We start from the raw sequence: 12,896 nt of genomic DNA, 5'->3' as shown, positions 1-12,896 counted from the left end.
AAATTAATTGACGTATGAAATATACAGATATGTTCTTTTTTTTTTTTTTTTATTTTTTTTTTTTTTTTTTTTTGTTTTGTTAACAAGTGATGTTTTATGTTCTTAGTCTATTTTACATGGTTGCTAATTAATTTTTTACAGTTATTTATATTTTTTGGAATGATTTTATAAACTTTTATTGCAATTTTTTATTATTGGAATGATAATTTTTGTGCTAAGCCAATTTTTTGAGGTCAGAAGTCTGGAAACTAAAAAGTAAATTTACAAACCCCGAATCACACTAATTACATACACCAAAATAAATTTTATCCAACCTCAAACGTTAATTAAAAAAATAAAAAAATTTTTTTTGGCTAAACTTTAGTTTAAACATTTAAAATTCTCGGTGAAATTAGTATTTACACTTGCATTTTAATTAGCTCAGTAAAAATCAACGTAAACAGCGCTTAAATTAGTTTTTCAGGTCTGCGCATGCGCATAAACGGTTCCAAATGTTCCACTGTGGAACTTGATGAAAAAAATTACATGGAGTTGAAGTAAGTGACAAGTAGAAAGGTATGAACCATGAAATAACAATTTTCTAGACATTTAAATTGAATTACAATAGAAAAATTAACTATCGGCCATTTTGTCGCAACGCAAATAAAAATACTAATTTCACGTGAAAAAACTAAAACAGAAAATTATAATTAATTTTTTCGGAAGCTTACAGTATTGTCTTTTTATTATTAATTAATAATTATTCTTTATAAAAAAAGAAAAAACTTTTATAAATTTTTTTTAATGCCATCAGACATTTTAGCTGCAAAACTTAATACTTATTTACTTAATAAAAGTTAAAAAAAAAAAAAATATTTCATCAATAATAATGAAAAATTATACTCAAAGAAACGATGGAAAAGTATTTGGATTTTGTTGGGTTCTTAACGGCTGCATTCTTAAATTCGGTTCTGTTAAAAGATAAAAAAAAAAAAAAAAAAAAAAAAATAGAAACAATTAAATAAATTGAATTACTATCGGGTTCATAAAAATTATTTCACTTACGAGATTGATGTTGGGGACTTGTAGATGCTAATTGATTCATAGTCGGCGCTGGACCAGTTTGTTTATTTTTACTGCCCATTAAATTATCTAAATCGATTTTGAGACCAGCTCCAGCCCACGTCGAGCCAATTTGAGGTGTTATCGTTGACGATGACGATGTCATCGATTCATTCGTTCTATTGTTTATTGGTATTGGTGATAAAAATCCAGAATCATTGGTACCTATTTTAATTAATAATTTTATGTTTTAATAAATAATATTCTAGTTCAGAAAGTACAGTGCAATTTATTAATACTTACATGACATAAAATTGGCACTGTTGTCAAGATTGGTAGAATTATTAAAAATATTAACATTTTGTTGTGAACTATTAAATGTATTAAACCCATCAAAATCCGATAACAAATCTGCAGCCACTAAAATCAAAAATAAAAAAAATTACCTAAAGTTTTTAGAAGCTTACATAAAAATTTTTCAATTTTTAAAATTAAAAGTTAAAAATAATTTTTAACAGAACTTTATAAAAATAATCGGTAAAAAATATTACCTGTATTATTATTGCTATTTCTCGTAATATTGTTCCCAAACAAATCATCTTCCTTTGGTGCCGCGGCCCAATTGTCTATCGTAACAGCCGTACTAAACGCCGAAGTAAAATCCGCAAATTCATCCGCGCCATTTTCTTTTTTCTCATCTTCTTTACCATTTTTATCAAAAGCTCTATTAAAATCAAAATTCGAATTTTTCCCAGTCTCAGAATTCTCTCTAGGATTAAAATCATCATCATAATCTCCGCCATTATTTTGAGAATCAAAAATATCATTAAATATATTTTTACTTTTTTCGCTACTTAATTTAATATCAACATTAATAATATCTTTATCCTTTTCCTTAAATTTATCTTTATCTTTGTCTTTATTATCAAAATTAGAATCGCGACCGTAATTAGCAGCGGCGCCCAAATTAACTTTCTTCAATGGCCGCGTGCGATTGGGCGAGTTCGTCGCAGGAACCGACGCAGTGGCAGTGAATTTTCTTATTTTGTCCAAAGTATCTAGCGATTCGCGGATATCTTTGTTGCTCTCTATCGTCTTCTTCGGCGACCTTGAGTTGACATTTTCGTTGTCGGAGTCTTCGCGTTCGCCGTCGTCGGAATTGTTCGTGTCGTCGTAGTTCCGCCGAGTGTCGCCCCAGTCGTTGTAAGCGGACACAGAGTTTTCGGTCTTGTTGTTCGTCTGCCATTTTGGGTTGTCGGACCAGCGGTCGCCAGCCGGGAAGTTCATTCCCATTGCTTCGCTTGACATTCCGACGTACTTGTCTTTGTTTTTTTTGGCTTTTTTACGCTCATCCCTCAACTTGTCGTCGTCCTGAATGAACTCTATTAGTTCCCGAACTTTATGTCGCACATTTATTCCCTGGTCTTTGCCGATTTCGTCCACAAATGTGTAATTTTCTAACGACCGAAGGTCGTAAATGTGCTCACGAGATGACGTCACTACTCGTTCTGATCCGTTGCGTACTAAGTAGTTTAGTAGCAAAAGACTCTAGAATCAGAAAAAAAATTTTACTTTCGTTCTAAACCAACAAATGACCTTGTTGTATCTTGTGAATTATTGACATTTATCAAGATATAAGCTCATCCCGACATTACTCTCATCGAGACCTCTCATTTGAGTACCCACATGAATTTTTCATATATTTTATATATTTATATATGAAAAATATATAAAAAATGCATGTGGGTACTCAAATGAAAGCTCTTGATAAGTGTAACATCGGGATGAGCTTATATCTTCAAAAATATCAATCGTTAAGAAAGTACAGTGCAATTTTCACTTCATATAGTCTTCTATCTAAAGCAATGCATTGTAAAATTATAGAAGAGATAATATATAATTATATAACTGTTATAAATAATTATACAAATTTTTTTATCAAATTTTAAGCAAATCTTCAGGTAAGAAAAAAATTTTCCGACCAATCATAAAAAAACAAAAATAATAACTCAACCATATATTTACTGTAAATTACTTACTCATAAAAAATAGTTTATTTATATTTCGAGAATATCAATTACCTTGTACGTACGTCTCCAATTACGTTTATTTTCTTGCAACATACGTTTCCAAAGCATCGACATAACTTCAGGAAACTGCTCGTACGTAAATGTCGCCTGGGCAAGTTCTTGCATCATAGCACCTGTTTTAAAAATAAACAAAACTCTTATCATCTACGGCTACATATAATATTTACCAATAAATCAATACAATTAACAGGTGTTGATCATATGTAAGGTTTTACAAACCTGTAGGGCCCCAAGCGTCGTCGTTGGTAGCTTCCCGTACCTTAGCCTCTGTTTCGGTGTAATTCATAACGACATTTGTCCTAAACACAGAGACATATTCAATTATGAATTATTAATTGTAAAAATATTTAGTTTGCTGCTGTAAGAGAAAATTGATTAAACTTGTAGAAAGTTTCGTAATTATACAGGTCATAATCATAAAAATGCTTCTGGAGTTGGACGAACAGTTAGCGTAATTAAATTCAGGGTCGGAGTTATGATAAAATTCTGTTTTATGGAAAAATAAAATTCTATAAAATATTGCAAAAAATGTATTTTTAAATCTCACTAATTTTTTTTTAATTGTACCAACAAATTTAAAATGTCGAAAGGAATTTAGATTAGTTTTAACAATAATAAAGATCTAGAATAACAGTACCGAAGAAATGATAAATTTAATAGCAGATATTTAGTCGGAAAAAAATAAATTGAGCGGAGAAAAAATTTGTCGGGTTAATGTTTTTCTCGAGCCGACGAATATTTTGCTGGCCTTGGACAGTTGACTACTGACCCGAGAAAAAATAAAGAGACTCAATAGAAAAAATGATCGAGCCAAGAACAATAATTTCTTTGAAGGTTTAAAAAAGTGTTGGTGGGGCTTGAGAATGTTTTGTTCTTCTCGGGCGTTTAACATGTTCCTCAAAAAAACCCGATAAATATATTTGTTGCTCTTTAAGACAGTTGTCTTGTTAAGTATCGAAAGGCGGTTTATTGAGCCTGGAAGAAATAAATTTGCCGAGCTGTTGAAAGATTTATTGAAAATAAAATCGTTGGTGTCCTTTGGTAGGACTTTAACTCAAATATTTATGATTAAAAGTATTGAGGACTGTCCTTAGAGCTGTCGAAGCTCTACCAATTATACCCGAATTATAGTTTTATCGGTGTCTGTTGACCTGTCAGGGAATCCGGGGCGAAACTTTGTTGGCTGGAGACTCTGATAACTGAGAGTCAACTAACTAACATTCTTCGCTCAAGAAAAGTCCTTTGGCGGGACAAGAAATTATTATTCTTAAAGTTAATGTACTGCTCAAGTGTCAAATAGCTCGATAATTTTCTCAAAGATTTAAATCCAAGGAATTTAACTTCCTTGACCCGAGGTTCAAGAATATTGTCAAGAAAATGGCCGCTTTTATTAACCGTTAATCAACGATTCAATTAATTTAGTAGCGTAAATAATTGGCCGATTTGTTTACGCGGCTGAAAATTGAGTGCCCCACCTGCGGAAACAAATTGTGAAAAAATTACTAGTTTCTCAAGGACAAACAAGTTTTTAAAATCAGTGAAGCAAAAGACCTTGAAATGAAACAAAATTAATCAATTAATTATTTTTTCTTCTTTGAGTATTAAGTAAGAAAAAAAAATTTTTAAATTAGTACTCACGCTTTATCCATTAGTTCTCGAACTTTCCACATATTCATCATAGCTGCGTTTTTATTAACTTCTTATCAATTATGATAACTAGCGTAATCCCCAATTACCTGAACGGAAAAAATTCGATTAATAAAACTGTTTCTGTCATAACTCACCACAATGGATGCATGATAATGATCAATATTAAAGTGAAATGAATTGTTAATTGAATAAAAAATTGATCAACAATTAGCGGAGTAATTATTTTAGTCATAAACAAAATGGAGTGGGGGAAAAATATCAACAATATTGTGGGTGAAAAAATGAATTAGCGGGGTGAAGAAGGTAATTAAAGTAAGAAAAAAAACGTTATTAGCACGCACTTGAACTTATTTGTTAAATAATATTAACTAACTGATGATAATTGGGTTTTAAATATGTGTTTTGTGTGTGAGATGTGTGTTGTAATGTGAAATTACGGTGTGACCATTTTCAGCTGATTATTTTACTCGTGTATCTTGTCCTTTACTTTTCACTTTTTTATCCTTATCTTTGGGTATGTAGCTTATGACATGTACGTGTTGTGATAGTGGAAAAGAAGAGAGCAGTGGCGACATCTGTGGAAATCTTGGGAACTTATTTTTAGAATTCAATGTTGAATACATCAGATTTAATAGACTGATGGTAAAAACATGAAAAACAGTATTTTTCGAATTTATACGATTTCCATGAAAAAAATTCTGGCTAATTTTGTAAATTCTAAATTTTTAGAATGAAATTTTATGTTTAATATTGTATGAAAATGTAAAATAAAATGTTTTAATAAATATTATTTAATGACATACCAAAACTAGAATTTTTTTAAAATTAGTTATAAGACTTGAAGGAATTTTTAGTATAAAATTTATCTGATCATTTTTTAATTTTAATTAATTTAATAAAACTATCGTAATTTTAATTTTTTAAATTCAAATTTTCCCGCCAAAAATTAACTTTTACCGCCAGCGCTTAAATCTGGAACTAAAAACTAAACCGGCGTAAAATTTTGATTATATATTTAACCGTAGATGTCACTACAATATACTTATATTCAATTTACATACAAGTGAACAAGTGCAAAGTATGTAAAATTAATAAAATGTAAATATGGAAGTATTAGTACACTTTCTAATTTCATAATTGCAATAACATTTTTTATAAAAATATTTTTTTACAATTTTAATCTTTTTTAACAATGTTGTTTTTTAATTTTTATTAAAATCTACCAAGAATATTTTAACAAAAAACAATAATTAGAAAAATAGTAGTGATAATGACTAATAATTGAATAAAATTCAAAAATTATCAGTGACAGTAACCTCAAATTTTTGAAAAAATTTTTATATTTATAAATAAATTAATCAAGTAAGTATTTGACCCTCTAAAATATTTTTTTTAAATAAAAAAAAATTAAAATAAATTACTTTCAGGTAAATTAATTAGTAAATTAAAAAAATTTAATTAATTTAAAGCAACAAGTGTCTGTTGATAATTTTTACATTCTTCTTTATCTTTTCAGATATATATTTCAATTTTAATGTGATATTTATTGCCAAATTTTAAAAGTAAAATTTTTAATGATTTTAGTTATTGCTGTAATTGTAATTAATATCAGGTATAATTAAATAGATATTAAGAGTAATTAGTTTTATTATCAATTAGGTTAGTATTTGAAGGTGAGAAAAAAATGAAAATGGGCGTTGTTCTATTTGTCAATAGTTTAAATGTTTTTTTTTTTTTTTACTTTTAATTTAATTAAAAAAATTTTTTTTTTCATCAATTATATTTTTTTTTGTTCAAAAATAAATTTTTTTATTGAAAAAAAATTCTTTTTTTTTTTTCAATTTTTTTTTTAATTAAAAAAAAATTTTTTTATTTAAAAAAAATTTGTTTATTAAATTTTATTTCATAATTAAATTAAATTTTTTTTTTCTAAGTTTTTTATTTTAGATACTTTTTATTTATACAAATAAATTATTAATAAAAATAAAAATTAAAAAAAATGGGAAAAGGTGAAGACTCAAATGGATCCGAGGATGGAGATTCATCAAGCAGTTCAAATAAATATAATTCATCATCGACTACTGAAGCCAGCAAAATGTTAGAAGCTGCTTTATTACAAATGGATGGAATAATATCAGGTACTATTTTTTTTCTACACTTATTATTATTATAAGTAGTATTATAATTTGTAAGCAAAAAAAAAATTTTTTTTGCCAACGTGATATATTCTAACATCTCAATAAAAATATATAAATAATCTCAACAGGCACATGTGCAGACACAACAGATGGATCGCATTCCTTGTGTGATTGGCGGGAATCAGTAAAAGAAGCAACACGAGGACTGATATCGGCGATCAAAAATGCTCCTTACTTACCACCGCCTCCAGATCAAAGTTCCACTGAAATTTTATTGCAATGGCTGAAACCAGTAAGTTATTTTTTTTTTTTTTTTTGTACGGTTAAAATTTATTAAACAATATTTTTTTACCCAAAATTAATACAATATAGCTATTTATTTAATACTAGCAACTTTGCAGTGTACTTTCTTAATTATTGGGATTTTTAAAGAATTTTTATGGAATAATTGTATTAAGAAGAAAAAAAGAAGAGTTGAATTAAAAGCATAAAAATTAACTAAAATGAATTAATGCGCTAGAAGGGATAAATACAGTCGGTCTATTTATAAATCAAGTCTGGATTATTTGGTGCGTGTTAATTTTAGACGAATTTCTAGCGGCACACCCGCTTAAAATCAACTCTGTTTCAGTTCCTCAGCATTCATTTAGTGGATTGTTTAGATTTAAGTTCCTCACTGTCTTTCATTTATTTGTTTCAATTAATTTATTGGTGATAAAAAGTGATAAAAAGTAGGTGATTTTATAAAATTAAGTAATCAAGAATGGAAAATTGGAACGGGAAAGATTTGCATCCGATAATAGAAGAAGAAGACAAGTCTAAAGGTTTTTTAAAGAATTTTCTTTGTTGCGAGGATTTTTTTTTTTAAGTATTGGATTTTAAGCTTATAAAATATTGCAAAAAATGTCTTTTTAAATTTCATTAATTTTTTTCAATTGTACCAACAAATTTAAAATGTCAAAAGGAATTTAGATTAGTTTCAATAATAATAAAGATCTAGAATAACAGTACCGAAGAAATGATAAATTTAATAGTAGACATTTAGTCGGAAAAAAATAAATTGAGCGGAGAAAAAATTTGTCGGGTTAATGTTTTTCTCGAGCCGACGAATATTTTGCTGGCCTTGGACAGTTGGCTACTGAGCCGAGAAAAAATAAAGAGACTCAATAGAAAAAATGATCGAGCCAAGAACAATAATTTCTTTGAAGATTTAAACTAGTGTTGGTGGGGCTTGAGAATGTTTTGTTCTTCTCGGGCATTTAACATGTTCCTCAAAAAAACCCGATAAATATATTTGTTGCTCTTTAAGACAGTTGTCTTGTTAAGTATCGAAAGGCGGTTTATTGAGCCTGGAAGAAATAAATTTGCCGAGCTGTTGAAAGATTTATTGAAAATAAAATCGTTGGTGTCCTTTGGTAGGACTTTAACTCAGATATTTATGATTAAAAGTATTGAGGACTGTCCTTAGAGCTGTCGAAGCTCTACCAATTATACCCAAATTATAGTTTTATCGGTGTCTGTTGACCTGTCAGGGAATCCGGGGCGAAACTTTGTTGGCTGGAGACTCTGATAACCGAGAGTCAACTAAATAACATTCTTCGCTCAAGAAAAGTCCTTTGGCGGGTCAAGAAATTATTATTCTTAAAGTTAATGTACTGCTCAAGTGTCAAACAGCTTGATAATTTTCTCAAAGATTTAAATCCAAGGAATTTAACTTCCTTGTCTTAATTAAATATCAAACCAAATTTATCTTCGGTAAAGTTATTCTAATTTTTCAATAAAATCCAATACTTAAAAATTAATTATTCCTTAAACTCAAACAATTCTTCAGAATTTTTTTTTTTTTTTTAAATTAAATAAATTTCTTCTGTTAAAAAAATCTAGACTCAATATCTGAGTCAGATAGCTCGACGATAAAAAACTGGAAGAACCACTGGCGTCGTCAACTTTATAGTCAAAACAACGCTGACGAAGACGAAGAATTCCTAGATTACGACGAAGACATAGACGAAGAATATTCTTCCCAAACTTCAACAGAGTCTCTAAAAAAGTGCGATAACTCTTTCAGATCCAGCTACTTCTCATCGATAAAATCCGGCAAGAGCAGGAAAAAAATCAGCTCTGAGTCCGTCGCTAAGGAGCTAAATGCCATGAAGAGGTGCAACGGGAGTAAGACTCTCAATAAACAGTACAAGAAGAACTACAGTAATGCGCGATTGATCAACAACAGTCGCTTAATTAACCTAAACAATTGCGGGGCGAATATTGGGAACGGAGCGGCAGTCGCTGGTGGTAATTGCACTAGCAATTCGTTGGATAGAAGAAGAAAGCGGTTACGCAATCGCAATGAACGCGATCAACGCGCTAAATCTCAGAGTGATTTGTGTTACGAACGCGACCGAGTGACGCCGCTTCATTATTGCTCGTTGCAGCAGTTTCACTGTCAGTATTCGAGTAATCCGTGTATTAATTGCTTCAATAATAATACTGAGGTATTTTTTTGAAATTTTTTAAATATTTTTAGTATTTTTGGCATAAAAATCTTGTAGGGGATGCAAAAACGAGTTGCAATTGGTTTATAATAATTATTAAAAATAAATTTATTGACGCTTGATTCAAAGCCTAGCACGATTCAGGACGAAAACGCGAATATGTAGAATTAAAAATTTTTAATTTTTAAAAAAATAAGAAAGTACAGTGCAATTTAACAAAATTTATTATTTAATAAAGCAAAATGCTTTTTAATTAATATTTTACATGTTACAGTTGCTAGTTAAATTTTATTAAAGTTATATTTTTGATTTTTAATGAAAATTCTATAAATTTTATAAATATCATAATTAATACAATTAAAATAATAAATATCTAGGTTTTTATTTTCCAAATCGGCCAATCTTCATATAAAATTCTTTACAATTAAAGTTTTCAATTCTAAGCTCTTGAAAAAAAAAAAACAATTAAATTTTTTTTTATCTTCAAGGAACGATTAAGAAAATTAGAAAATGACCGCGCCGGGCTGAACATGGAAGTTGCGGTTCTATCCGAACAAGTTGACGCACAATCGAACAAAATAATGGAACTGGAACATTTACTTCAAGAAAAGAAGAATTGTCTGCGTCAATTGGATGATGCATTGCAGCAAGTGCGTATAAAATGTCCCAAAAAACCTAAAAAAATAATAATTTCCTCGAGAAAAAAAATTTATTTCAGGAAATTTTGTCCAAAAGTGCGTTAGAAACTCAAAAACTAGAATTATTAACCTCACTTTCGGAAATGAAGTTGAAACAAGCGAGTTTGGAGCACGAAAATATGACACTGCGCAATTCCGCTTCCCTCGCTAATGTAAGAACAAATAATAAGATTTATTTAATTTTTAATGTGAAAATAATTATGCAATTGAAATAAATATTTAGGGAGAAAAATTTAGCCGACATACTGGCCAGTACAGCAGTTTGCCTCGTCCGCCGACGGTTCCGAAGAAAGGCGTAGCATTTGGTAAGAAATTGTCCGGAACATCGACTCCCCAGTCACAATCGCAGTCTAGTTTACCAACAGTTATTTACAATCCTGGTTTATTGTCGCAATCGCAAATCCAATTACAGTCCCAATCAATTTCTCCGCCGGTCAATGTCAGAGGAATCATCTCTTCACGATGTTTGTCCGCACCACATTTAGGTTATTTAAACTTGTCAATTTCAAGGAATGTTTAATGTGTTTTTAACCTCAATTTTATTCTCTTAACCCTTTGTCGACATTGCTTTTTCATTTTTCGTGTTAAAAATTCAATTTTTCGCGCTAAAATTTAAAAAATGCTTCAAAGAAAAAACCAAATTTTTTTCAAAACTTTCTACTGAAATTTTCTTTAGAAAAAAAAAAAAAAATAAATAAAATGCAAAAAAAAATCGTCGACCTACGAAGGGTTAATTAATAATTTAACAAACTTTTGCTCTTGCATCGTTTGCACGTTGCTTATAAATCCAGAAGCTATTGAAAATATTGTTCAAAAAATTTAGAAACTCAAAATAATTTTTCCGTCCAAATTTGTGTCTTGTACTTCTTTAACTGACTTCTTAAAAAATTTTGAAGTGCATTGCATCTTCCTACTACGCCTTTGCAACGACCCTAGCCTAAAATTAATAAACAATCTATTGCGCAGCTGAAGAAGATAAGATCATAGCGACCGAATCAGTGAATTCGCCGCAAAAACAGTTTCAACGGCAACACGAACAATTTTACAACAAGCAGGAAGAAATCGAGTCAGTTTCAGTTATTTCGAAGTCGCTCAAAGATTTGTCGATGGAAGAAGTTGAGTATTGGCTGACCCAATTGGGGTTAGAATGCTACTCCGGCGAACTGAGGCGCTGGGGCGCCACTGGTCCTAAGTTACTGGACTCGACGCCGCATCAGATTGAGAAAGAACTGGATATTAAGAATTCATTGCACAGGAAGAAATTGATGTATGCTATTGAGTGCGAACGATGCAATGGTGTAGGATTTTTGGGATCTGAAAAGGTTAGAAGAATTTTTTTTTTTAGAAAAAAATTAATTATTTAATTTTTATAATCTTCAAAATTAATTTTAAGTTGCATTTTTAAGTCAAAAATAATTTTTTATTAATATTTTTAATAAAAAATTTTTTTTGCAAGTAAAAAATTATATTTTAGATGGACAATTCAGCAGTATTGCGTTGGCTAGACGATATAGGTCTCCCTCAACACAAAGAGTCCTTCCAAACGGCAAAAGTCGACGGCCGAGTGTTGCACCGCTTGACGACAGAAGATCTGTTGAACCTCGGAGTAAATGCGCAGCTGCACGCCGCAAGCTTGCGCCGTGGAATCCAAGTTCTCCGCGAGCTGAATTTCGAGTTCGATAACCTAGAACGCAGATCTGCGACCGGAGATGGCGCTGACGGCAGCAATATAGCGCTGTGGACGAACCACCGAGTGATGGAGTGGCTCAGAGTCGTCGACTTAGCGGAGTACGCGCCAAACTTGCGGGGCTCCGGCGTTCATGGGGGACTTATCGTCCATGAGGGCCGCTTTACCACCGAGTTGCTGGCGGCCATTTTGAGCATCCCGCCATCTAAGACGCTTCTAAGACGACATCTTACTACTCACTTTAATGATATCCTGGGGCGCGATGTCGTGCAGCATAAAAGGGAGATAGAGAATACGCTTGGATTTGTGCCACTTACTCTTACTGCTAGATTAAAGGTTAATTTTTTTTTTTAGGTTAAATTCCGACGATTTTTTTTTTTTTTTTTTTTTTTTTAGAGCGATGTAAAAATAATTAATTTTTTATTTAAGGTCGCAAAGAAGTCGCAGTTCACCTTGAAGCGAAAGAAAAGTAAAAGCGAAGTAGACTACGCGAACTTAGTCTGCCCTCTAGAGGCTTCACCACCAGGTACACCAACTTCGACTCACTCGTCGGCCACAGCGAGTCCTAACCTCAACTCGCCATCAATTTAACGCTTTAAATAATAATATTAACTATAATATAATATTTATTATTACCGTTCATGCATAAAACATACCTAATACATAATATATAATGTTTATTTTTTTAATTCATTTATCAGCTTACGCTTGAGTAGCCTAGCGCATCTACGATTAATTACTAACTCATCATGCAATCGACTAATTAACAGGTTAATTTTAATAAATAATTATTACGGTTATTATTAATCGTTAATAATTCATCAATTAATATTTCTTCTCGAAAAACAAAATTATTAATATTAATTTAATTTAATTATTTTTATTTTTTTAGATTTGGAAATCGTTGAGCACCGGAAAATAATCGGCTGTATTTAAATGGATCATTTTAATTTATTTTATAATTAAATGGGACCAATTATTTTTTTTTAAATAATTTTTTTCTATTATATATCACTATATTATATAATGTTATCAATTATTAATTAATTATAAATGTTATACACTAGGCTATTAATGTAGATATTTATATGTATTTATAT

The 12,896-nt window shown here is 30.3% G+C and overlaps 2 protein-coding genes across 5 annotated transcripts; one reads left to right on the top strand and one right to left on the bottom strand.

The window, feature by feature from the left end:
• Positions 1-32: 32 nt before the first annotated feature.
• On the bottom strand, positions 33-5,366 carry LOC141533825 (clathrin interactor 1-like). The gene is made up of 8 exons (XM_074252907.1): positions 5,123-5,366; positions 4,770-4,867; positions 3,351-3,430; positions 3,123-3,244; positions 1,593-2,589; positions 1,345-1,461; positions 1,045-1,266; positions 33-950 (listed from the first exon to the last, which is right to left on the bottom strand). The coding sequence occupies exons 2-8, from the start codon at positions 4,808-4,810 to the stop codon at positions 883-885; spliced, it is 1,647 nt and encodes a 548-aa protein (XP_074109008.1). The 5' UTR covers positions 4,811-4,867; positions 5,123-5,366; the 3' UTR covers positions 33-882.
• Positions 5,367-5,995: 629 nt separating this feature from the next.
• Positions 5,996-12,885, top strand: Liprin-beta (liprin-beta 1). Of its 4 annotated transcripts, none has more exons than XM_074252710.1 (9): positions 5,996-6,143; positions 6,716-6,919; positions 7,048-7,211; positions 9,900-10,061; positions 10,130-10,261; positions 10,333-10,594; positions 11,076-11,431; positions 11,584-12,132; positions 12,226-12,465. In XM_074252710.1, the coding sequence occupies exons 2-9, from the start codon at positions 6,781-6,783 to the stop codon at positions 12,385-12,387; spliced, it is 1,926 nt and encodes a 641-aa protein (XP_074108811.1). In that variant the 5' UTR covers positions 5,996-6,143; positions 6,716-6,780; the 3' UTR covers positions 12,388-12,465. The 4 variants fall into 4 exon arrangements, with proteins under 4 accessions (XP_074108811.1, XP_074108808.1, XP_074108809.1 ...); XM_074252708.1 differs by lacking the exons at positions 5,996-6,143; positions 6,716-6,919; positions 7,048-7,211 and adding exons at positions 7,458-7,743; positions 8,804-9,411; positions 12,689-12,885 and having other exon boundaries at positions 12,226-12,322; XM_074252707.1 differs by lacking the exons at positions 5,996-6,143; positions 6,716-6,919; positions 7,048-7,211 and adding exons at positions 7,457-7,743; positions 8,804-9,411.
• The last annotated feature ends 11 nt before the right edge of the window (positions 12,886-12,896 follow it).

The sequence above is a fragment of the Cotesia typhae genome, unplaced genomic scaffold (assembly GCF_013202065.1).
Source record: "Cotesia typhae breed Kobodo isofemale line unplaced genomic scaffold, CoteBio_Ctyphae scaffold_121, whole genome shotgun sequence".
Lineage (NCBI taxonomy): Eukaryota > Metazoa > Arthropoda > Insecta > Hymenoptera > Braconidae > Cotesia > Cotesia typhae.
The sequence above is the reverse complement of the archived record's forward strand: the minus strand, read 5'-3'. Positions and strand labels throughout refer to the sequence as shown.

Excerpts from the sequence above, each read along its gene's own strand:
- LOC141533825 (XM_074252907.1), bottom strand. The coding sequence starts at position 4,810 with ATGATGAATATGTGGAAAGTTCGAGAACTAATGGATAAAGC. Across the intron at positions 2,590-3,122 it reads ATTGGAGACGTACGTACAAG|AGTCTTTTGCTACTAAACTA; the intron begins GTAATTGATATT and ends TTCTGATTCTAG. Across the intron at positions 951-1,044 it reads AAGTCCCCAACATCAATCTC|AACCGAATTTAAGAATGCAG; the intron begins GTAAGTGAAATA and ends ATCTTTTAACAG.
- Liprin-beta (XM_074252707.1), top strand. The coding sequence starts at position 7,683 with ATGGAAAATTGGAACGGGAAAGATTTGCATCCGATAATAGAAGAAGAA. Across the intron at positions 10,262-10,332 it reads ATTCCGCTTCCCTCGCTAAT|GGAGAAAAATTTAGCCGACA; the intron begins GTAAGAACAAAT and ends ATAAATATTTAG. Across the intron at positions 12,133-12,225 it reads CTCTTACTGCTAGATTAAAG|GTCGCAAAGAAGTCGCAGTT; the intron begins GTTAATTTTTTT and ends TTTTTATTTAAG.